This window comes from Podarcis pityusensis, assembly GCF_964106645.2.
Source record: "Podarcis pityusensis genome assembly, chromosome: 15".
NCBI lineage: Eukaryota > Metazoa > Chordata > Lepidosauria > Squamata > Lacertidae > Podarcis > Podarcis pityusensis.
In genome coordinates this window covers 31,962,569-31,985,848 of record NC_138040.1, presented here as the reverse complement: position 1 = coordinate 31,985,848, position 23,280 = coordinate 31,962,569, and the positions used below count along the sequence as shown (strand labels likewise).

At 45.7% G+C, this 23,280-nt stretch overlaps 2 protein-coding genes across 6 annotated transcripts in view; one reads left to right on the top strand and one right to left on the bottom strand.

The window, feature by feature from the left end:
- The window catches only part of FAM118B (family with sequence similarity 118 member B), a 23,081-nt gene extending 19,172 nt beyond the window's left edge, over window positions 1-3,909 (top strand). The window contains exons 7-9 of one of the 4 annotated variants that reach the window (XM_080983935.1): window positions 43-328; window positions 1,641-1,697; window positions 3,382-3,909. In XM_080983935.1, coding sequence (XP_080840061.1) covers window positions 43-328; window positions 1,641-1,697; window positions 3,382-3,440 — 402 coding nt within the window. In that variant the 3' untranslated portion in view covers window positions 3,441-3,909. Of the gene's footprint in view, window positions 1-42; window positions 329-1,640 lie in introns of all 4 variants that reach the window. The other 3 variants (XM_080983938.1, XM_080983936.1, XM_080983937.1) reach the window with 3 other exon arrangements.
- SRPRA (SRP receptor subunit alpha) lies at window positions 3,686-23,280 on the bottom strand. 2 transcript variants are annotated; one of them, XM_080983905.1, is made up of 14 exons: window positions 23,054-23,280; window positions 19,143-19,226; window positions 18,573-18,736; window positions 17,750-17,910; window positions 16,708-16,864; window positions 15,900-16,053; window positions 14,258-14,364; window positions 14,031-14,149; window positions 12,401-12,487; window positions 10,748-10,920; window positions 9,379-9,592; window positions 8,356-8,519; window positions 7,552-7,650; window positions 3,686-6,089 (listed from the first exon to the last, which is right to left on the bottom strand). In XM_080983905.1, exons 1-14 carry the CDS (start codon window positions 23,177-23,179, stop codon window positions 5,961-5,963), a joined length of 1,938 nt encoding a protein of 645 aa, XP_080840031.1. In that variant the 5' UTR covers window positions 23,180-23,280; the 3' UTR covers window positions 3,686-5,960. The 2 variants fall into 2 exon arrangements, with proteins under 2 accessions (XP_080840031.1, XP_080840030.1); XM_080983904.1 differs by having other exon boundaries at window positions 16,708-16,870; window positions 23,054-23,279.

Sequence of the window (23,280 nt, the reverse complement as noted above, 5' to 3'; positions counted from 1 at the left end):
AAATTGACATTCTGTACACTTTCCCTTTTCCCTTTCCTAAAGCGAGAGATCCAGAAGCTGTATGAAGCCAAATCGTTCCTGTTCCTGGGCTGTGGCTGGACTGTGGACGACACAACTTTCCAAGCCCTCTTCCTAGAAGCTGTGAAGCACAAATCTGATCTGGAGCACTTTATGCTCGTGCGCCGTGGGGATGTGGACGAGTTCAAGAAGCTCAGAGAAAACATGCTGGACAAAGGGATTAAAGTGATCTCATATGGGAACGAATACGCAGACTTGCCTGATTATTTTGAGAGGCTGGCAAATGAGATCTCCAACCGGGGTCGAGCAGGTAAGAGGACTGGCTGTCTTCCTAGTGCAGAGAAGGGGAGCCTGCAGACATCCAGATGTTGCTGAACTCCAGCTCCCATTAGCCCTGACCATTGACCATTCCATCTGGGGCTGATGGGAACTGAAGTCCCAAACCTATCTGTAGCCCTCTAACATTGCATCTTTTATTGAATTTTGACTTTATCACATTCACATCTCACATTGCTTCCCTTTAACTTGAGGTGGCCTAGAAGGGATTCCCCCTGGGTTTGTTGTCTAGGCACTTGCTAGATCCAGATTTGCTTAGTTCCAGCCAGGTTATGGCCTCGCATGCCTTCAGAGCACTGAAACTTCTGTGTGGACAATACAAATGTGTAGTACCAGACCCACAATTTGGCTCCCCTGAGCACCCTTGCTTTCATTGAAAACAAAAAGCAAGAAGCCAAACAGGTGAACGAAGTAAGACTTTTAGAGGATGGGTGGAAAAAGAGGGGCTTCTGTGTCCTGTATTGCCCTTTGCTCCGCCTCATCATAGCAAAACCAGCACAATGTATGCAGCTGTATACATTAAGCAAATTAGGTGCATTTGCATAACTTTATACAAGAGGTCAGAAGCATGGAACACTTGTTAGCTATTGGTGATTAAGAAAAATATGTGCCTTACACAAATAGTTGAAAATAAATCTTTGCTTGTCGGGCTGGCAGCAAGTATTATTTGCAAACTCCTCTAGGCAGCATCTAAGTGGAGTCTCCAAACCTCTCGCCTTCAAAATCAAGATAGAACAGGATAACTAACCAACCCCCAACTGCCAATTGTCAGCTACCACCTCCTTTCTCCAATACCATCTGTTCTTTGTGAAATAAATATATTCCCAATGAAATTCCAGAAGCATGGAAAGCTTCCCACACCAACACACTCCCTTTATATAATGAATGGCAGCTTAGAGTTGGAAGCTGCCAAAAGGGGCTGGACGCAGCCTTTCCGAAGATTCCTGTGGGTGTCTCGTCACAATATTTTAAGCAAACAACTTACCACCTCCCCCCCCCCCCATAGTACCTTTTATAAATGGGCACAATCCAAAGGGAAACCATTCTAGGGGGAAAGGGGTTGTATCTCACTAAGTTCTACGCAGGGTAGAACCGTAGAAATGCCTGAACCCAAGACATGAACTCCCAACGGGTCTACTCAGAGTAGGACTAGCATCGACTACAACTCAAGACCATTAGTGGAGTTTGGGAGGCTAGCATAGATGCAAGACGCTCTCACACATTTTCTGCGGGTCGCTGCTAACGTGTCACCTCCAAATAACTTCGATTCCCCGCCCCCTTTCCAGGTCCACCTCGGGAGGGACAGCTAAATGGCATGGCTGCAGCCCACACGGAAATCAAAGGTAGGGAGCTTACTTAATACTCGACACTCCTTAAGGCCAGCTCTGGAGAGACAAATTTTGCTAACCTGCAGCTGCTACCACCACCCACACTGAAGTGGGTGCTCTCTCGTGCATGATAAGAGATCACGACTTAAGAAGGTATCTTGCAGAAAGTGGAAGATTCCTTAGTAAGAACGAGTGAGGACACCTTTCTGCCTCCAAACTGCAACGCGCAGTGTTCAAGCTGTGGTGGTGGCAGGCTCCTGAAAAAGGAAAGCAGTAGTGATACCAGTGGAGGATTCGTTTTGCAGTTCATGTGGGCTAATTTGAAAATTGTCTTGTTTCTTAAGGTGGAAGGTTTTTTTTAAAGGGAATTTCCACATTATCACAACTCGGCTCAGCCTGGGTAAGAACTTTGTTAAAGCTGGAAGCAGTAGGACGCCTTGGCAGCTAATTTTGTCAGATTGCGCCAGAGAAGAGGGAAATTGTGGCCCTCCAGATGTTGTTGAACTCCCAGTTCACATGAAACCCAGCCAGCGTGGTGAATGATGCGGAATGATAGGGGCTGATAGGAGAGCAACAATATCTGGAGAGGCAAAGATTCCCCTTAAACAGACCATAGAAAATCCTTGTGGAGTGATACTTAGCAACTGAGGATCATATCCGGCATTCTCTTATCCACTAGCACAAGAGCCTTAACACCAGTGGATCACAGAGGTTAAAGACTCTGCAACACTTGGGCTAGCGGAAACTTGTGCAATGGCCGATTCTTGTGCAGTCAGTTGCCCAACCACCTTTGGTAGTGTGCTTGTTTTCCCTTGTGCGACAAGCATACCGCTAAGCAACTTCTAACTTAGCACTACGTTGGATGCGACTTGCATCCATTAGAGCAATATTGTTCCAGATTAGTGAATCCTCTCCCTCCTTAACAGACTCCCTGGGCATGGGAACAGGAAACACATGTTATAGTTGGGATGCAACAACAGAGCATGCACAGCAAGTGTTCCTATGTCTTCCTGTACCCATTGCAAGGCTGAATACGACTCCACAAACCCCTGTGCGGGCATTATTCCTGAACTGGGAATGTAAATACTAGTAGGGAATGTCAGGATGCTAGCCTGGCTCCTAGCCTTCCTGTCTGCACCAGCCCCAATGTTTCCTACCACCCCCTCCCAAAAAAAAAAAAAAAGACCCTCCGTGTTGAATGGCGGTTTGAAGGGGCTTGCAAGAGCCTTTGACTGAGTGCTCTTAGGAGCCTCTGCATAATTTGAGTCTTGAGCAGGTGGGATTTGCACTCACAGAAGCCTCTAAGCAGTCAGATGCATGTGGAAATCCCCTTTAGACTTCCTGGTAAATGCTGGAAGGTCAGGGTGGGGACGCATGCCCCCAGCCCCCCTTAGTTGTGCTTTGAACAGGGCTAAACCTAGACCCAAATGTTTAAGAATGGAAGCCATATAAATAATGTGGCTAATACGGAGGGGGCCATTTGCCCCGTCACAAGTGATCTCGAGTGTCTGCCGTTTTAATTTCTCCAAGAGCTGGTTTGCCATCCAACCCCGTTCCCCCTTTTAACCAGCTCCTTTTGTTACTAACCCTCTCTAGCTGTCCATGGGTTTTGTTAGGATTTCTCCTACTGCCTTCGGTTTTAAGGCCAGTGTCCAAAATATCTGCCCAGGTGACATCTGAAGACACTAATTCTACACAGGGTACAGCAGGCGAGAATGCAAAGCACTCCCATCTGAGCAACACCATCGTACAGGTTAACCCCTCTTCTAATGATTTAAAAGCAAGATGCTGACAAGCTCCTTGTAAGACGTGACTATCTCAAACGTTGCTTAGGGAAGAAAAAGCACTGCCTTTGCCGCAGTTGGTTCTTGGAAGGGCCCATTTTTTGTTCTAGCTGCTGCCCCATGAACATGAAACTGTAAAGCGTGCTTTTGGACTCAGCAACTCGTCTTGGACCCTTTGGATCTGGGCATGGAGATATGTCTTACCAATGTGATGTCGTGTTTTGTTTTTTTTCTATTTAAAGTTGTATCTGCAGAGAGATCCGTCCTCTCTCCCACTGAGCAAGAGTTTGCTACTAGTGCTTTTGTATTCTGTAAGGGTTTCAACTAAAATGCAAGCATTTTTTAAAAAAAAGAATTACTTGAAGCTCTAGTTTTCTAAGTCTTTTCTTTATACAGTGTTTTATATGTTTGGAGCTATAATAAATAAAAAGGATGTTCACTTATCTCTGGCTTAAGAGTGACTTTAGACAAATTCATGGTGGAAGCGATGGCCAGAGAGGCACTGTAGCTGTGACATGGGGTGGTCCCTAGAGCCTTCCTGCTCCCAAGTATGACAGTTGGGAAGGTGCTGTTACATGCAGTGCAGTTTTCATCTGCTGCAGCAGAATTCCTACATTCCCTGGATTGTATGGGAGCTCACTGAGGACGTGAAACTGGGCTAAATGAGAGGGTCTTGTAAGCCGCCTCCTAGGAAACAGAGTTGAGGCCACAGACTTTAAAGTCACTAACCAGCCACTGCCACACATTAAGAGAAACCTCTATGTTTGCAGAGGATCCTGGAGAGCTTTCAAAGATGTACATCGGGTTCACATAGAACTTGCCTGCAGCTATGCATTGAGGGAAAAGATCAGCAGGAAAGGGATCAGCCCTAGGAAGCTTGCTTGCCATTCCTGGTCTGAGGGGTTTTCTGGAACAGTCTGAAGCCCTGGATTTTTATGCTGCTGCGCCTAACAACAAAGGAAATCACGTGTGTGGTTTTTTTAATGAAGTTTTATTATATAAATTACCTTTTAGCAGACAGCATTCAACTTATTGCACTAGAGCACATCTGCAATACCGAGCTACGAGACATCTTCATAGAGTTTTGTAGTATTTAACATAGCACTTTATACCAGGATCAAGAGGCACTCTGAAGGGAGGGGGAAGAAAAGCAGCAAGCACCCACCAGAAAATTCCTGTCACAGACTGGTTTAGAAAAGCAAAAAGCCAGTGCAGGCGGGAGAGCATGCAAAGGCTTGTGTTGACCAGTTTCAATCCATCCTCTGATGATTAGGTGGGAGGTGAGGCCGTGAGTTATGGGACCAGAATCCTGTGTCAGCAGCAAGGGCAGTTTGTTCAGTACAGAATATACCCGCAATTCCTCCTCTAATTTTTCACACAACCAGCTCTTCCTGGAAGCACAGATGTTAACTCCCCCTCCCTTGGTCTGAATTAGGACTGTGCTGGGCAAAGGGATTATTTGAAGCATTGTAAGTCGCAAGCTTCCATTTTGCATATGCACATTCAATAGTGTGCAAAGTTATAGCATGTGCTCACAGCAAAGGAATCGGAGGAAGAGTCTTGATAGCCAGCAGCAAGCACAACCGTTGTCTGAGAATCGGCCTATAATTCAACCCCACCCCCCAAAAAATGCACCCAAAGCAGCTCACTGATCAGCTGGAGTGACATTATTAGAAAAAGAAAGGGATGTCACCCCCACTTGTAAATATGTCATTAGGATGGCATCACAGGTTCCTGCATTTTCCACACAAATGCTACAGTCTGGGGCAGTGTCTGGAGGGCCCTGCTGTAAAGAGTCCCACTGACAGTAGAAAGAAGGATCATTTTAAGGCATCAACAGCCACCCTGTTAAGCAGGAATTTACTCTGGTATCTATCTTCGTTTTTTTGGTTTGAAAGCTTTGGTGAACTACTGTGTTCAAAGCTATCGGCAAATGTGAAGCTTGATAAGAGCAGAGCTGCCTGTAGGCAGTATCCGCTCTACCCCGTGGCCGGAGAGAAGAGTTTTAAAAGACAGCAGAGTTCATAGATGCTTAGGTAGTGGCAGAACAATCCCCCTCCCCACAAAATTTTATCGTACCCGCTAACCTGGGATGGAGTGGGGTCAGGGAGAGAACCAAAGCTCTGGCTTTGGACTGTCTAAGCAGGCAGAATGAAGGGGAACAGGAAAGAGGGCTCAGTGGGAAAAGTGAAGACAACCCCGGAACACTTTTAGAGCCAATGTGTATGAAAGTAAGTAGAATTCAAAGGAAGACAGGCACCTCTTGCTACAATTAATCCCACACATCACATCAAGGAAGGTGTGCGTTAGCAAAATCAAGAGGAGAAGGACCGAAAGCCAGGTAAGCAGCTTTTTTCTAGCATCCCTCCATTCTGTGTTGCACTATGCCAAAAACGGGGGGGGGGGGGGGGGGAGGGGTGTTTCTAAAAACAGTCACGCTGGAAAGCACATTCTGAGACATCTGCAGACAGGAATTTGGTGCAATAACTGGTGGTTAGGCCTTCATGAGAGCAGCAACCACAGCCTTGGCATTAAGGCTACGCAGGTCACAGTAGGTCTGTCCAGTACCAACAAACACGATTGGTTTACTAGTGATGTATGTCATGGAAATTGCAGCGCCAACCTGGGGAGAAAAGGAGCAGCTGTTAGTGTAGGAAAGGACGATGTAGTATCATTGTGTACAGTGAAATTGCATGGGGGGGGGGTTAAGAAATCCTTGGTTACAGCCTCTCATTAAAAAAAAAAAAGCTACTAGATGTGCCTTGTGTCTAGTCCACTAGGTTGGGGAAGGCTGGTCTAGGATGTGGGAGATATACCCACTGATGTTAGCCAGTTTTTCCCCCTCCTAAAGGTACCATACGGGAATTTTAAAATACCATACGGGGTAAAATACATATGGTAAAATACCATACGGGGATTTTAAAAGGGCATATTCCCCCAATGAACCTGCCTTGATCCTTTGTCATCTGCTCAGACTGCCACCTCGATAAAAGAAGATGGCCCCCACTGTGGAATACTGTTCCCCAACAAGGAAGCTCCAATGTCCCTCCAGTTCACGCGTGAGCCGAAAAGGCTTTCAAGGTTTGCTCACTGTCACAGGGCTGATCGGCTGTTCTTCCTGCTCTATGGTGGGGAGGAAGAAACGGCCGAGAAACATTCCAGACAACGTGATAAATCAGCATATGCTGGTATTTAGCTGCCGATCTATCACAATGTTGAAAACCAAATGTCGCCCCAGCCCTAGTGTATAGGCTCCAGCTATGTGTCCCCTGCAACCACATTACAAGGCTTCTTTAAAAAAAAAATTCAAGAGAAAGGTTCAAAAGTATGTGGCATAGCACTCAACTGAACATTTTAGAAAGGAAAAAACCTATTACGGGCCCCAGAAAGCCCTTCTGTAACTTAAAAGAGGCTTGCCAGATCATAATCTAGAAACAATCAAAAGCTCTAGGTGGCAGAACAGCACAAAACTGGAAGGGGTGAATCCCATGGATGGAAGAAAGATGTATTTAGTAAGCCTTCCAAAATTATCCAGTGCTTTTTGATTCTGTTGAGTACTTCAGAGAACTGTGTTTACTAAAATGTCCACAGAAAAAGCTTATTAGCTGGTAAAAACTGCCAAAGCAAGGGGGGGGGACCTTTTCAACCCAATGGCCCACATTACCTTGCGATCCATTGAGCATCTTTGGGGGGGGGGGCACAGGCCAGTGGTGGACAGGGCCAAAGGCTTGTATGGGCGGAGCAACAAATGTGACTCCTCCCTTCGTGGAATGGCTACATTCCACCCATATGAGAAGATCAGGTCTTCCCTCCCCAACACACCTCTCCACCCAGGCAAAGCGGGAGGCATTATCACAGTTCAACCACATATTCCAACCAGGCAAAAGAACTTGAGAGAGTAGAGCAAAGCCAGCGAGAGGTGCAGCCTGGGGAGAGTGGGGATTGCCCATAGCAGACAGGAGGCCTGACATTGCCCACCTCCCCGGAGCCATAGCAAAAAGAAGAAGCAGCTGCTTTTTCCATCAAAAAAGAAAAACTCCTCCCACCGAACCCCCAAACAATTGCAAGCTATGGGCCCCATTTACCTTGTCGTCTATGGTATCAAATTTGGTGAGCACGATTCCATCAATGAGGCGTGGGGTCTGAGCCATGGAGTGATCAGCAAGGGCTTTGTTGAACTTGACCTGGTGTAGAGGAAAGCAAACGGTGAAACAGGTTTGGCAATGCTCTTGCACAAGGCTCACTGAGGGGCTGTACGCATGTCTGCTAACACACAGGTATTGTTACTATTTTTACCAATTTATGTTGCAGTCAACGTCTAATTGCCACTAAGTACGAATGCAGTGGGGGGGGGTCTTTGGCGATTCCCAGCACCTCCCCCATGCTATGATGCATGTGCCCATACGGGCAACACACACACACACACACACACTTAACTTGGGTGTATTCAGTTTTACACGCCTGGCAAATAAATAAATTGGAGGGGGGTGTCACTGAACCCAAAGTGCTTTGACAATAAGCAATTTTGGCTTTAGGTGCTACCCCATGGCCACGTCCCCAGTGTAATAGGAGAGTTGCCTGTACAGTCGTACCTTGGAAGTCGAACGGAATCCGTTCTGGAAGTCCGTTCGACTTCCAAAACATTCGGAAACCGTGGCAGCCAATCAGAAGCCCTGGAAGCCCTGTTGGAGGTTCGGTTTCCAAAGAACATTTGCAAACTGGAGCCATAACGTCAGAGATTGGGATCCAAGGTACGACTACCATATATTCGTTGCATGCGAACAGACATGACTAGGTATACCATTGTTGTGTAAAGAAGCACTCAAAAGGAGGTATGCATTTGCCACCTCTTGAGTTTTGAATCTTAAGTAGTAATCTGAGGAACTAACCAGCTGATCTACAGCCTCATTTCCCACCAAGGCTTCCCCCACAAACAGGACAAGGTCAGGGGTGTTGACTGCAATGAGCTTAGCCAGAGCTGTCATCAAAGGAGCATTGTCTTGCATACGGCCTGCTGTGTCCACCAAGACCACATCGAAACCCTGGTTACGTGCTGAGAAGATAAAAAGGATATGTTTATTAGAAGGAATAAATAAATCCAGCAACAGCTGGGGAAGGGGGGAATCCAAGCCTACAGCTTTGAATGGGAGTTGCCTTCGGATTTACCAGCTGGCTTTTTTTATGAAATGAAGTGCAAAGCAGTGCCAGCAAACAGCCAAAGTAAGTTTTCTGAGTGTGTATGGCAGGTCTGGTAAATTTTCTAGTGGAAACTGGAGTACAAAACAAGAGTCTTATTTACCACTTATTCCCCTCCATGATCCTATGTCAGGAACTGCAAAATTCTGCAGATCTGCCTAATGTTTACATTCCTCCCACCCTCAGATTAAAACTGTACTCTGTTGGCTATTGCCTTCCTCAAATCTCTCTTCTGAGATTTCAAACTCATTGCCCAAACGTTTTCAGACTTGCCTTCATAGCCATAAATATTAACCTTTTTTTAAAAGTCTGTTTTTCAGGATGCCAAATACTGTTCTTTATACATGATTCCCAAACTGAGGATGTTTCTATCCCTTATGACTGTCATGGACCCTTCTGTTCAACCTGAAGCCTTCCCGGTTATGGCTAGAATGACAGATTAGGCAGAGCTATAAATCAGATTCCTTCTCTTGCAGAGGAGGAGAAGGAACTGGATTTAGGGTGGTTGAGATGTTCCCACAGGCCAGTCCCACTGCTTCCTATTGGCTGGAGAGCAGAGGAGAGTATTTAGCATCTGGAATATCCCTATATTTGGGGGAGGGGGAGGGGAAGCAACAGGAAAAAGAAATTTCAGCTACAGGCATGCAGTGGCTAGGATTGCTAAGGAAGACATGAAGAGTTCAGAAATAAGGGGGAAGCAGAGAGAAAGGCCTCACCGTACGAAATGGCCTCCATGGCAATGCCGGCCGCATCCTTCCCATATCCCTTCTCATAAAGCTGCACCATTGTGCGGCCGCTGTGGTTTTCTGGAGGGTGAAGAGCATTCAAGCGGCGAGTGTGAGTCCGCAGCTGCTCTACAGCACCAGCACGGAATGTGTCGCAGGCCGCAATGAGGACACTAAAACCGTTTTCAATCAGCCAGAACGAGATCTGAGGGGCAGGCAGAAGAAGGTTACCGCTTCCATCACCTACCATCTACCATCTCCACGCAACTTCCCAAAGGACCTCGCAGCTTTGCTTCCTGCCAAGTAATAACAAGGCTCTAGATAGGCAGCACATCTGCTGTGCCAGCCCCCCTAATGCTGGTCGGATGCAGAAATTTGGTGTCCAAATAAACTTTTATTGCTAGAAAGATCTGCCTGGAATATGGGCAGAGAGCCTTGCAAAATCTGGAAAGTGAAAATGAACACGTGCCCCCGCACAGGTGAGGGCTGGTGGATGCACAGCATGTTCATCACTGAATTACCGAACACTTGAGGACGCTTAGGTGAATGTATGAACCCGTTGTTGAAAAGCATTGCTTGCAGGTGGACAATGGTGATATATGTTCTGTCTGTAGCATCACATCCATGCAGGCAAGCCATGTGTTTATACTGCAGTTGATGTGTGAAGAAGATAAACGCATGAACCAGCCCTTTGCGTCTGAGAACATAAAATGCTGAGAACAGGAGACAAGATTTTATGGGGGCACTGACGGCTGCGACATTTGCAAATGCCATAGTACTTTAGAAGCCAAGACTGAGAATTCTATCAAGAAGCTATGAGTGAAACAACATTGCTTCAGAAGCTAGATATGGGCTACTAGGCGGCCACCCAGGAAAATGCTAATTTGTAGCACTCCAGGTCTCAGTCCAACTTCAAGTTACCTTCTTGATGCTTCCTCTTTAGACAGAATTTTTTTTAGATTTCGACAGGGAGAGAGTGGACAACATGCAACAGCAACTGGGAAAGGGCTGCAACTCAGTCACAGAGCATCTGCTTTGAGCACAGAAGATTCCCAGTTCTATCCCAGGCCTCTCCTTTAAACATCTTGAGAGTCCCTGCCAATGAGCACAGAAAATACTGAGCTGGATAAACCAATGTTTGCTAGTGCAATGCTTTATATATCAGGAGATCTCTTGAGCAAGGGTTGGGGGCCTTCCATTTAGATCTCCATGATATGACCAGACATGCCACCATCTTCCTCTTTGCCTTGCGCAATAGCAACAGTGCTCTACCATCCTGCATTACCCAAACCTGAGCCGGTTTCCCTCCCAACTTGACCCAGTTCCCAAAATCCATGCACATGCAGCCCCTTCCAAGTACCTTGGCCAAGTTAGTTGACTTGCCAACTCCATTGACACCACAGAAAGTGATGACATAAGGTCGACGGTGACGCTGGGCTTCCATCACAGAGCGCAAGACATCCACCCGGCGCTGAGGCTGCAGGATCTGCACCAGGGATTCTTGAAGGGCTTGCTTCACAGTTGAGGTCACCGCTGGGAAGTTGGAAGCACATTGTCATTTTTAGATTGAAGGGCCCCACATACTCTTTCCCACACTTATCCCACCTTATAATCAGAAGTGCATCAAAGTAAACTGTGATGTGAACAGGCCCAGCTCTGCTTTCCTTGCAGAAATGATGCTGTGTCCATTTCAGGAGGACCAGGATGAAGCATCTGGACAACGGGAATGCAAAAGTTCCAATTTCCTCTCCAAACGAGCTTGGTTTCTCCACATCTGGTCTTAGGTTCGACCTACCCTTCTCTGAGGATCACTGGCCTACCACTCTCTCTGTATCAGCAACTGATCGTGTTCAGTATTCTGTGCAAGTATTCAACTGACAGGACACTCCAGGGCTCATGATTTTCAGTCACTCTCACAGCCCCTCTTTAGAAGCCATCAGCTTTCTGGAGTAACATTAATTTTTTTCTTTAATAAGTGATATATTTGTACAGCTTGCTCTTGTGCTCGTTGGGCAAGCAATCCCTCTTCTCTGTGAGAGAAGTCAAAACTTACTAATGCCAAGGATATAAATTTGCCCTTCACAAAGTCCTGCGGGGTGTGCTTTCAAATAAGTCTCCCATACACTGGTGGTATCCAGAAATGCAGAAGGCTAAGCATTCGTGAACCCACAGGGAAGCAGATTCCCAATGGACAAATCCGCTTTGGGTTATTTCTTCCCACATCCCAGCAGTAGTAGCAGAAGTCAAAACATGCCAACTGGAGACAAGGTTAAGCAAGCAACAAGACTCTAGCATAGGCAGCTGGGGAGACAATAATAAAAATAGTAACTACTCACATTTGGTGAGCAGCAGTTGCACCCTGACCCTGACCACATTTACTGAGTGAGGAATTTGCTTCCACAAGAGCAGATCTATGGTGAAACTGGGAAGGAACACATTGGTACAGGGTACCAACAAAATAATATATTGGAGTAAAACGAAGGCACAGCCTGGTAACATTCTAGAAACACTGTGCCCGTAAGTGGGCTTACGCATGTGTAGTGTTACTATCTTTGGCACACTGGCATGACATAGAGTATGTGGCTGCTGTACAGTCTTTCCTGGTGTTAGACTGTCAGTTTCACTAAAGATCTGTTCTCACAATCTAATTTGGTTTCTTTTAGACACAATAGGTAGTATCCAGCGAAGTAGTTCCGCTTGCAGAAGGGCTTTTGGCTGCGGAACAGAACTTGCCCCCCCTCTCCCCATGGGTCCTGCTAAACCTTTTCTTGTGAGGTTGAGGGTTTCTCCTCAACTCTCCAGAGCAGACTGGGGGAGGGAGAAGAGAGAAAGCAGGAGTTCTGCTGTGCAAGTGGAAATCTTGGCTCTAGTGGATTTGCTTTGTTGGACACCACCCAAGGATTCTGTTTTGAAATCATGAGCATTTGGGCATATATCCGAGGAAAGTAATGTCACCAGACTACAGTACACGCTAAGGCATGCAAAAAACAAAGCAAAACAAAGGGGAACTTACTGGTAAAGGTGCCCATCACTTTCCCTTCCAGCTTTGTTGCAACTGATTCACAGAGTTGGACAGCAATCTCAGCTGCAACGTTCTTAGCTTTTCGCAGAAGGGGGGAAAAACAGCAAGTTAAGATTGTTATGCTGCTAAGTTCACCCTATTTGGTGAATGATTTGTTTACGTTCTCTAAAATGGAAATTTATATTAACTCTGGTAGTTTATGCTTCTCCAAGGGTGGGAGATGATATTTTAACCACCTAGCAACACTGCTGGATGGCAATGTTGACAGGACACTGCTCACATCCGGCCTACATAGCGGCCCTTGGTGAAACCCGCAACTACCGCCTAAATTTCAGCATCCTGTGATGACTAACCTAGGGTGGGAGATGCTCTACAGTGATCTGAACTTGGAATATTCACATCCAAGTCAACCCACTGCACCTTCAAACCTAATAGGCAAAATTCAGCCAGGCATCATAGGACGCTGAAATTCAGACATTAGTTACAAAAAGCATCTAAGGTCCATATGTAGGCTGCCTCAAGTTCCAGAGAGGAAGTACTGCTATGAGAAACAAAAGAAAAAGAGAGAAGATAGGTGGCTGTAGAAAGCAAAACTAGTCCCCCAAGAGAGGAAAAGGACCTGCAGCCAATGGACAATTCTACTAACCTGCTGTTGTCACCAACAGGTATGCTCTATTAAAAGACACCTAAAGTCTCCAATAAAGGGATATGAAACCCATTTGAAGTTCAATCCACTTTACTTATGACCGGTGTGGGAAATGTGGAGCCCTCACAGCCCACTTGCTGAACTTTCTGATATTGTAAAAATAAGCTTTCAAAACAAATAAGCTTACACTAAGCACTAGGGTGGCTGCTTACAAGCCCAACATCCAATGTGCTTGGATTGTAAAGGTAAAGGACCCCTGACAGTTAAGTCCAGTCGCAAACAACTCTGGGGTTGTGGCGATCTCGCTTTACTGGCCGAGGGAGCCAACGTTTGTCTGCAGATAGTTTTTCCGGGTCATGTGGCCAGCATGACTAAGCTGCTTCTGGCGAAACCAGAGCAGCATACGGAAACGCCGTTTACCTTCCCACCGGAGCGGTACCTATTTATCTACTTGCACTCTGACGTGCTTTCGAACTGCTAGGTTGACAGAGCTGGGACTGAGCAATGGGAGCTCACCCCGTCATGGGGATTCAAACTGCCAACCTTCTGATCAGCAAGCCCTAGGCTCAGTGGTTTAGACCACAGCACCGGAGTGGCCAATTCTGACAGCCTGCGGAGCCTTAAAACCATCTCGGTGTGAATGTCTGGATGCTACAATTGACACGGATGGGAAGTAGAGAACGGTGTTTTGAAAACAGGATAAAAGAAGGAGCTTAGGGTACCAGCAGCACAGAATCTACTTTGGAAGAGCTTCAGCAACTAGCCATTCTTGTCCCAGGCTTCCTTCCAACTCTCCTTCTGCATAGCCTTCAGAAAGTTCAGTGACCTTTTCTAAAACCCAACTAATGACATAGTCAACCTTGGACCCTTCATAAGCACAGCTCAGCACAAATTGCATGGGGAGTGGGCAGCATCCAGCCCATTGCCACCAAATTGAGCCCCCACCAGCCTAATTCCAGAGGAAGCCCAACGTACCGATCAGGTGATCCTTCATCTTTTCCAACACAGGGTCCATGTCCTCTCTGGATAAGCTTTTGGAGCCCACAAGACCCTTAAGCATCCCAAACATGCCTCCAAGACCACCCTTCTTTGCACTGGCAACAAGAAGATAGTGTTATGATGTTACAGGAGGGGAAATGTCAATTAAACAAAAGGTTTCATTCAAGTCAACACAGAAGAAGAGCTTTAGTGAGGGACCTTACCTTGCCCCTGAAGAGTTCTGAACCACCTTCTCTTCTTCAGTATCCTCTTCACTCTCATATTCAAGATCACGGAGACGGCCAGGCTCACGGTTGCGATCCCCAAGGACCTGCGGTGGAGGATAAAAAAGGCCAGGAATTATGTAAACCTTCTTTGTTGCGTCTCACTACTCTAAGCAGCTCAGGCTGCCTCCATGTAAACCTTAAGTTACTTCTGGAGGGTGCATCTTCCTTCTGTACTCTTTACACATGTTCTAAGAACAAGAGGCTCACGGTGCTGTTTCTACTTGATGAGCACATCCAGCAGAGGATATCCCAGAATCAGTGCTCTATAGTAAAAGTTGCCCCACATTCTCTATAGGGGATGCGGAACCTTTGGTCTGTGGATCAGATGGTGCCCTCAGTGACTCTGTCCAGCCTTAAGGGGTCTCCCCAGGCCAAGCCCCTCAGTATCTCTGCTCTGAGCTCTCATCAAGTGCTTTTGCTAAACTGGAATGTGTCCCTGATTTGTGGTAATGCCTCTGACGTTTCTGTGTCTGGAAGCTCAGAGTCACATCCATGGCTCCTCCCATTCAATGGCCCCAGGAGGGTTTCCCTTGAGGTAATGCAGCCCTTGGCTGGAAAAGGCTCCCCCCCTTCTGCTCTATGATGGGACAGGGAATTCTGGGAAGCAGAGAGCAGCACAGGCACACCTGCATACTTTGTTTCATGGTGCAGATATTACAGAATGATGCATAGCACAGAGAAAGTAGGTAAAGTTAATTCTCCCTCTCTCATAACACTAGGAATGGGCATGCAGTGAAGCTGAATCCTGGAAGATTTGGGACAGATAAAAGGAACTGCTACTTCATACAGTGAGTAGTTAAACTTGGAATTTGCTCCCATGAGAAGCAGGGATGCCTGCCAACTTGGATGGCTTTAAAAGATGATTAAACCAATTCATGGAAGGCAAGGCCACCCGCATCTAGTAACCACAATGGCACAGTTTGCTGGGAATCACAAGTGAAGAGAGCTCTTGAGCTCAAGACCTGCTTCCATGCTTCCCACAGGCATCTGACTGGCCATTGTGAGAACAGGATACTGGAATAGTTGGGCCATGGGTCAGATTCCAGCAGGCTCTTCTTATGCCTTCTTCTTTTAAAAGGGAACCTGTACTTCTGTTCCTTTTTTTGCTTTTATTCCTCTCCCAACAAAAGACTTAAAAGTCAAGAGCATCAAAAAACCGAAATGTGATAATCAAAATAAAAGTCAAATCCTTGTGTGAATGGGGCCCCAAGTCACATCGTGTTAACAGCTGAGGCTGCTTTGGCAACACTACTGTATTACAAGATTACTGCTAGCAGCAGCACTTGTGAAAGGGAGACACTAAGAATTACACTTCATCCATGTGCAGTTCTTCCCAGTAAATTCCTATGTTCAGTTTATCTGATCAACGGCCCCAATTAACCTTCTCTACAGTGTCGCTTGGTCATTGGTTAGGAAACCAAATCTGCTTTGATGACAAGAACTGCATGAAAACCTCACAATCAAGCTACCCTGGTAAACCCTTGAAGATTTGAGAGCAAGGCATCTTAATGTAGCTCTGCAAAACTATGCACAGGCATGAAACAGAACCACCAGGATGTCTAGTGACTGGGGATCTTACCATTTCTGGATCATACTCCTCCATGGGACAAGTGTCTGTGTTTCCATTGGTAGTGGAATTACTATAGTCAAGTACTTTGGCATTAGAGTTGCCCAGTTCCCACACTCTGGGCTTCTTCCCCTTGTCCTTCTGAGTGTCTGGCTTCGGAGACTTGCTAATGAAGACAGAACAGAAACTCCAGTAGATCTTAGCAGTTAACGAGGAAAAAACTGAACAGAATTCCTGCTCTGAATCATCTCTCGCAGTGAACCCTGAACTTTGCTGGGTCACAAACAATCATAGCAGAAAAGACTGAGTGTGCATTCTGCATTATAATTTATTCTACCCATCATTCCGAGGAAACACCATTCTCTAGAAAAACAAGGAAGCATACTCCAAGACAGTAAAACAAACTGGTGCTCCACTTTGCTCCCAAGCCTGCTGTTGCCCAATTCAGAAAACCGCAGCAAGTGATTCTAGCCTCCTTCAAGCCCTGGCTCAAAAATAAGCTTTGGGTTATGTTTTTCCAATTCATTCCAGAATAGTCACCTGCCGTGAAGACAGCTCAAATTAAGTTAGTCCTCAATGAAGCAGTAAACCTTTGTCTGGGCTATATATGGACTGATAGTGGCTCTCCAGGGTTTCAGAGAGAGGACATTCCCAGCCCTACCAGAGCTTGAATCTGGGACCTGCTGCATATAAAACAAATGCTCTGCCACCAAGCCACGGCCCTTCCTCTATGGACCATGTGACCACCCAACTTCACCTCTCTGGATGCAAAGCCAAGGGAGAGCCGATAGCGTTATTCATTAGCAATGGCCTCACTTACTTGGACTTTTCTCCCCCCTTCATGCGCTTCCTAAAGAATTCCTCCCGGTTCTTCTGCAGGATCTCATCCTTGGTCAGTTCTTCCCTGTCTCCAGCGGCAACGGGAGGATCCTGCTTAACAGCTGCGGTTGCTTTGGGGACGGTAGCTGCTTCATTTCCTGGAGCTGGGCGGGAGGCGGAAAGCACTGTTTTAATAACATCTAATGTTCTAAGAATTGGGACGCAGGTGGCGCTGTGGGTTAAACCACAGAGCCTAGGATTTGCTGATCAGAAGGTCGGCGGTTCGAATCCCCGTGATGGGGTGAGCTCCCGTTGCTCAGTCCCTGCTCCTGCCAACCTAGCAGTTTGAAAGCACGTCAAAGTGCAAGTAGATAAATAGGTACCGCTCCGGCGGGAAGGTAAACAGTGTTTCCGTGCGCTGCTCTGGTTTACCAGAAGTGGCTTAGTCATGCTGGCCACATGACCCGGAAGCTGTACGCCGGCTCCCTCAGCCAATAAAGCGAGATGAGCGCTGCAACCCCAGAGTTGGTCACAACTGGACCTAATGGTCAGGGGTCCCTTTACCTTTACCTTAATGTTCTAAGAGAAAAGGGCCAAGTCCTGCTTTTGAGATTTTTAGGTAACCGCAAGTTTTAAAAATAATAATATTTGTGCTGAGCAAATTCCATGTTCCACCAAAACAAAAACATGTAAAATGAAACATTTAAACCAGAGATGGGGTTTAAATCAACCCTAGCCAGCATGGCCAATGGCCGGGGGATAATGGGAGTTGTAGTCCATCAACAAATGGGGGAACCAGAGGACCTCCATTCCTGCTTCAGCTCCTCAGCTAACAGGGTATCCCCAGTTGTCACTAAATGAGCAACTGCATGTCAGACTGGACATTTAAAACTGATTTTAACGAACAGGACATGGATAAGACTGTTATCGATTCTGCTCCCAAGTGCAAGCCACCAGAAATAGCACAAACCCCACAGTTCCTCACCACAGCAGGGTTCTGGTTTGGCACGGCCTGCTGCTTGCATATCGCAACACTGACTCACCTTCCTTTTTGGAACCTTTGCTTTTCTTGTTCTTGGTTTTTTCTTTTGGTTTCTCCCCTCGATTTTCTATCATAGACTTCACGGTTTTTTGGGATTTTGCCGACTGTTCAAACGACTTCATGGCAGTGGGAGCTCGGGCTTTACTGCTCTCCTCTGCATCCCTGATTGCAAAGAGGAAAAGGTTTACCCAATCATGCTCATTCAATGCCAGACAATGAATAAATGTATTATTTTAGAGCTGTCCTGGCTGGAGGCAGCACAGATGCATATTTACCGCATGGAATTTGTTTCCCTAACTTCTTCTAACAAGCAACTTTTAAGAGATGATCTTGGGCTATGTGGCCATAGGACCCCTTGCCCCCAAAGGAATGAGACATCTAGGCTAGCTAGCTAGCACTGTAGTGCCAATACCCATCAACAAACCTTGCCCATGTTGCGGAGTACAATAAAGTCATGTTGGGTTATGGGAGGGAATGCTGATGCTGTCTTGGCTAGGTTTCAATGGATTCCTCCAAAACCATAAGAAACATACGCAGCTTTGCGGGTGGCGCAATGGTGAATTGTTCAATATCCCCCCCCCCCATTTATAATGCAACTCCGTTCAAGGTGGAAAATACAATTTCATTCTGACAGCAAAAGCTGAGCACAGCAAAGTTCACACAAGCAGTTCCTAGCAAGGCAGACTTCCTTCCTGCCCACCTCTACTGAGGGAGATCGTGTTACTCTTATTGAGCCAAGCCCCCAATTTACAGCTCCAAAATACAAGGTATCTGAGGCAAAACACAGGATCAGCAACAAAAGATGAAAGAGAACATCCTATTACCGTAGGAGACGTAAAAAATCCTCCTTAAAATCAAAGGTGCCATTGAGAAGCCCAAGAGCGCCCTTCTGCTGGAACTCGTTTCGATATTTGTCTCGGAATTCCTTATGAACATCATCTATCAACTTATCCACATAGGTTAGAGTTAAAATTTTCTGAAACCCAACCTGCAAGGAGAACAGTGGTGTTAAAGACAAGCAAAAGTAACCACATTATGATTCTGCGTTCTATGATTCCCGCATTGCAGGGGATTGGACTAGATGATCCTCGGGACCCCCTTCTAACTTTACAATTCTACATATTTGTTTGTGAAAGAGAAACTGCCCCTTGATTGAAGCCTCATTGCTCTTAAGAAACATTTCTAAGGTGTTGCTATAATGACAGTTCGTGATGCAAGACTGAGGAACAAGCTCTTCTGATCCCAATCGAAAGAAAAGGAAGTAATGTTCCACAACATCAAAAACAATATATCAGTGCTGAGAAAAGTTTTCTATTCACTTTGCTATAGAGACTCTTGGAGACAGGTTTTCCACCTGTCTGAGGTCTTTATCTCACACAGAATAATTCACTTACCACAAAAACGAGTTCAAATTGATTGTCCAGCTTGTATTTAAGCGTAAGGGCTTCATGGTTGAAAGAGTTGCTGCCACCTCGCTCCTGAAAAGGCAAGAGAGAGAGAGAGAGAACATTGGCGGCACCTATAATGAGATGGAAACCCTACATTACAGGAGTTGTAGAGATTCAGTGGTTTTTTTTTGGTAAAGAATAACCATCCTGTTTACTGTGGGTACAATTCAAATTCTAGGAAACAGTGTCCAATCTTCATATTCCATACATGCTTACAAGCATCTGTTTCAAGACACAAAGCACACTTCACACCTAACAGCTATACTGTAATTCATTCAGCAATATGCATTTCCACCACACAAAGATTTTAGACTTTTTGCTGTTCAGACACAGTAGCTCACATGCTGTCAGAGATATCTGCCATCAGATCCCGGACTCCTACTTCTGTTGTCAGAATAGCCAAAGACCTTATTAGCTAGCATCCATGCAACTTCTTTGAACAATCTTGACTTCCTATAATTAACACAAAGAATCTTGCAGCAGCAGCCTGCTTCTACAGAAATCAGACAGAAAATGTGAGTTGGGTGAAATGTTATGAAGCAGAGTTTATAGTTAAATGGCACCCCAGCCATAAATCTGGGAAGTATATCTATTTGAGACCCTGGAGAGCTATGATAAATCAAGACAGATTCTGATAGGCTATTTGAATCACAAGTCTGCCTTAGTATGAAACAACTACATTTTCACCTAACCACCCATCAATGGCATGTCTTCACGAACAAGAAGCAAAAAGGCAGAGAAAATAACAGCAAAGTAAAGAAATCCAGAAGTGGGCAAGTACCACCTACTGGCAGCCTACTTAAAACATGCCCATGTTGTACAATACAGAAGCAATTCCCACCATCTGAGTCACACAGACGTGCAAACTGCTAGTATGAGAGGCTACCCAAGGAAGCTTTCAAACATCCAAAGATAAATACTGCACTGCTCTATAATCCATGAAAAAGTGCTCTGAAATAAGGAATAAAGAACCACATGGCACCCCAGGATAGAGGGAAACTGATAAAGTATCACCTTTTGGCTTGAAAAACAGTCTTTGAAATTCAGAAATAAAAGGAATGGCAAAAAGTGTTTATTTTCTGACCTGAAAGACCTGGGCAAGACACACAAGGTAGCTAAGTCGCCAACTCTCAACCTAATATCCTTTTCTTATATATAAAGAAAAATAGGAGCAGCATGGTGCTGACTGTGAAACACTACACACTAAGTAAAATAAGTATCAACACTCCCAATGCACAATTTACATGACAAAAAAATGAGCTTTAGTGACACCAAGAAAACGCTGACATTCACATTATTTTAAAGAAGTCTTTTTGAATGGTCATTTAAGCTCTGAAATATATGGACAGCAGACCTTGATATAACCAATAATATAAATGAATATTTAGAAGTTAGACAAATCATGGCTAATAGATTGGTAGTGCAGTTGAGCGTTTTAATACCCAGTAAATTTTAAGAACTTCTTTAAAAAACCTACTTACTATACAACTTTCTGTACAGATGCAAAATCACAAAACAGAACTCTCAAGCTATTCATCCGACTTAAACAGACCTGCTTTTATGGAATCTTAATGCTTACAGTTGTGATCCATGACTAAGGATCGAAATGACCCGATTACAACATGCTGCCAGAACTGGATGTACAATCAGATCATCCTGTCTCCTGTACCTGGAATCAGCTTAAGTAGTATCCATTCTCCAATTCCAATTAGTGTATGGAAACAGATAAAGAGTTAGAGAAAGCTTAGGGGGAAAGGTAGGCTGTAGTAGCCATGGCTATGGGTGAGATCCAAGACAGAAAGAGTGGGAGAGAGGGATGACTAGATAGCATGATCCTTTGCACCTTTTCAGTTTATGTTCCCATCACATATTGTCTACCGCAGACTATTAGCTTACGGAACAACCAGTTGTATTTTGCATTAGGTCCTTGGGAATAAAAGGAAATACAAGTTATGCACCTGTGACTTTCTGAAATAAGAAACAGGCACTACAAAACAGGAAATCTGCTAAAATAGGAAACATATTTTCCTGTTTGGGCTTGCAATTCAACAGGGAATTTTGAACACAGCATATGTTTTATGAGGTTCTACAGGGAAATGCAACTTGTGTCTAGTCAGCTGATAATAGTTTCTGCAGATGAAAACAACTTAAACACGTTGGGAATTACTTATTAAGTAACAATTGCACCATTTGGGCCTTGTCTCTTGAAACCTCCTTGCAAAACACAGTGGTCAGGAGCAAACAAGAAGTGCTTTCTGGAAGTGTAGCATCTGGAAGGTTAGCTGTGTTAGCCAAAATAAATGTGCTGGTATTTTAAGGGGCTACAAATACTAAGGAGTAAATTCCATTAAACTAAGCTGGCTGTACATCTAGGTAGGCATTCCTAAGATTAAAGTCTTAGGCTGCAATCCTATGCGCACTTATATGGGAACAGGCCCCATTGAACTCTAGCAGTCTGTAATAACAAGCAGAGCTTGCAACAAAATGTTGCCATATGAACTGCTCCTAGATCAAGATTCTAACCAGGCAACGCTCTTTTCCAAGATACCCCATTCCATACCCCCTCTTCCCTGGATTTTAGAACACATCCCAGCAGTCAAGTAAACATGCTGTGCCCACTGGGCATACTCAGTCCTGAGCAGGCGTGGGTGGGTATCCCACCATTAAGAGTTACTTCCATCTAAAGATTCCGTGCACTTCTTCAAACACTGAGTTTCTCCCAATGATAAGGATACCACCCCTTCTTCTGTGTTTGGATCATCCCACTTGGGTTACATTAACACTCACAAAACATATGGCCTATTTACCATTTGCATTTCACTTTCAGGAGTTTAAGACGTTTCACATTCATTAGCAAGCTAGTAAGGCAAGGCTGGGGAACTCGTGGCCCTCTAGATGTTGCTGCACTACAACTCCCATCATCCCTTCAGACTGGCTGTTGACAGCTGGGGCTGATTAGGTCTGGAATCCAACAACATCTGGAGAGCCACAGGTGACCCATCTGCGGATTTCTTCCACCACGGCAGATTTTGACGGACATTTTCAAAACAGTCTTCTCTTTTCAGCACGTGTGGGTCTATACCGTTCCAGAGGGCATCACAATTATGCACATTCGATTAACAAAACCATGTTGTTGTTTTTCCCCCCACACGGGGAAAGCATGGGAATCGCCTTGTCCTTCTAGGTTACTGATTCCCACATTGTATCTGAATGCACCTTGCACAGATCTGGGCTGTCCGTTTCCAGGCCATTTCACAGAACCTTAGATTTGGAAGGGACCCCCAGGGGCATCTAGTCCAACCCCACCTCCTGCAATGCAGGAATCTCAGCTAAAGCATCCACGGCAGATGAACAGCTCCAAGGAAGGAGACCCCACAACCTTCCACTGTCGAACAGCTGTTTAGTTTATGTTTCCTTGTTTCACGTTCCCGATTTTTTAAAGAGGAAATCGTTACTTTCCGACCCGCCCACTAGCAGTGAATAAAGGTGGGGAGTTTGATGGTGGATACCTCAGTGGTACCTCTGGTTAAGTACTTAATTCGTTCCGGAGGTCCGTTCTTAACCTGAAACTGTTCTTAACCTGAGGTACCACTTTAGCTAATGGGGCCATCTGCTGCCGCTCGCTGCCACTGCGCGATTTCTGTTCTCATCCTGAAGCCAAGTTCTTAACCCGAGGTACTATTTCTGGGTTAGCGGAGTCTGTAAATTGAAGCGTATGTAACCTGAAGCGTATGTAACCCGAGGTACCACTGTAACATAAAGTCAGGGGTGGCGGAGGGAGGGGAAGAGAGAGAGAGGCATCCAAAATCGGCGGAAGGATGTCGACGCGTAAAAGGGAAAGCGGCGAGAAGACTCACCTGGAGCAGAACCGAGCGGATGAGCGCGTTCACGGGCGCAGTGCAAGCCGCCGCGGGGCCGCGCACGCCTTGGAAGCACCAGAGGACGAGGCCTCCCTTGCTAAAGATGGTGAAGAAGTCGAGCATGGCGGAGCCGGGAGGGGGGGGAGAGAGGGGGGAACCGGGGAGGGGGGCCTGAGACGCCGGGAAACCAGCCCGACTTCCTTACCCACGTCAGGCTATTCTCT

Bases quoted from the DNA above. Each gene is read 5' to 3' on its own strand.
- SRPRA (XM_080983904.1), bottom strand. From the start codon at position 23,179: ATGCTCGACTTCTTCACCATCTTTAGCAAGGGAGGCCTCGTCCTCTGG. The intron at 18,737-19,142 runs GTAAGTGAATTA...TTCTCCTTGCAG, and splicing joins AATTTGAACTCGTTTTTGTG to GTTGGGTTTCAGAAAATTTT. The intron at 14,365-15,899 runs GTAAGATCCCCA...CCTCCACCGCAG, and splicing joins AGGAGTATGATCCAGAAATG to GTCCTTGGGGATCGCAACCG.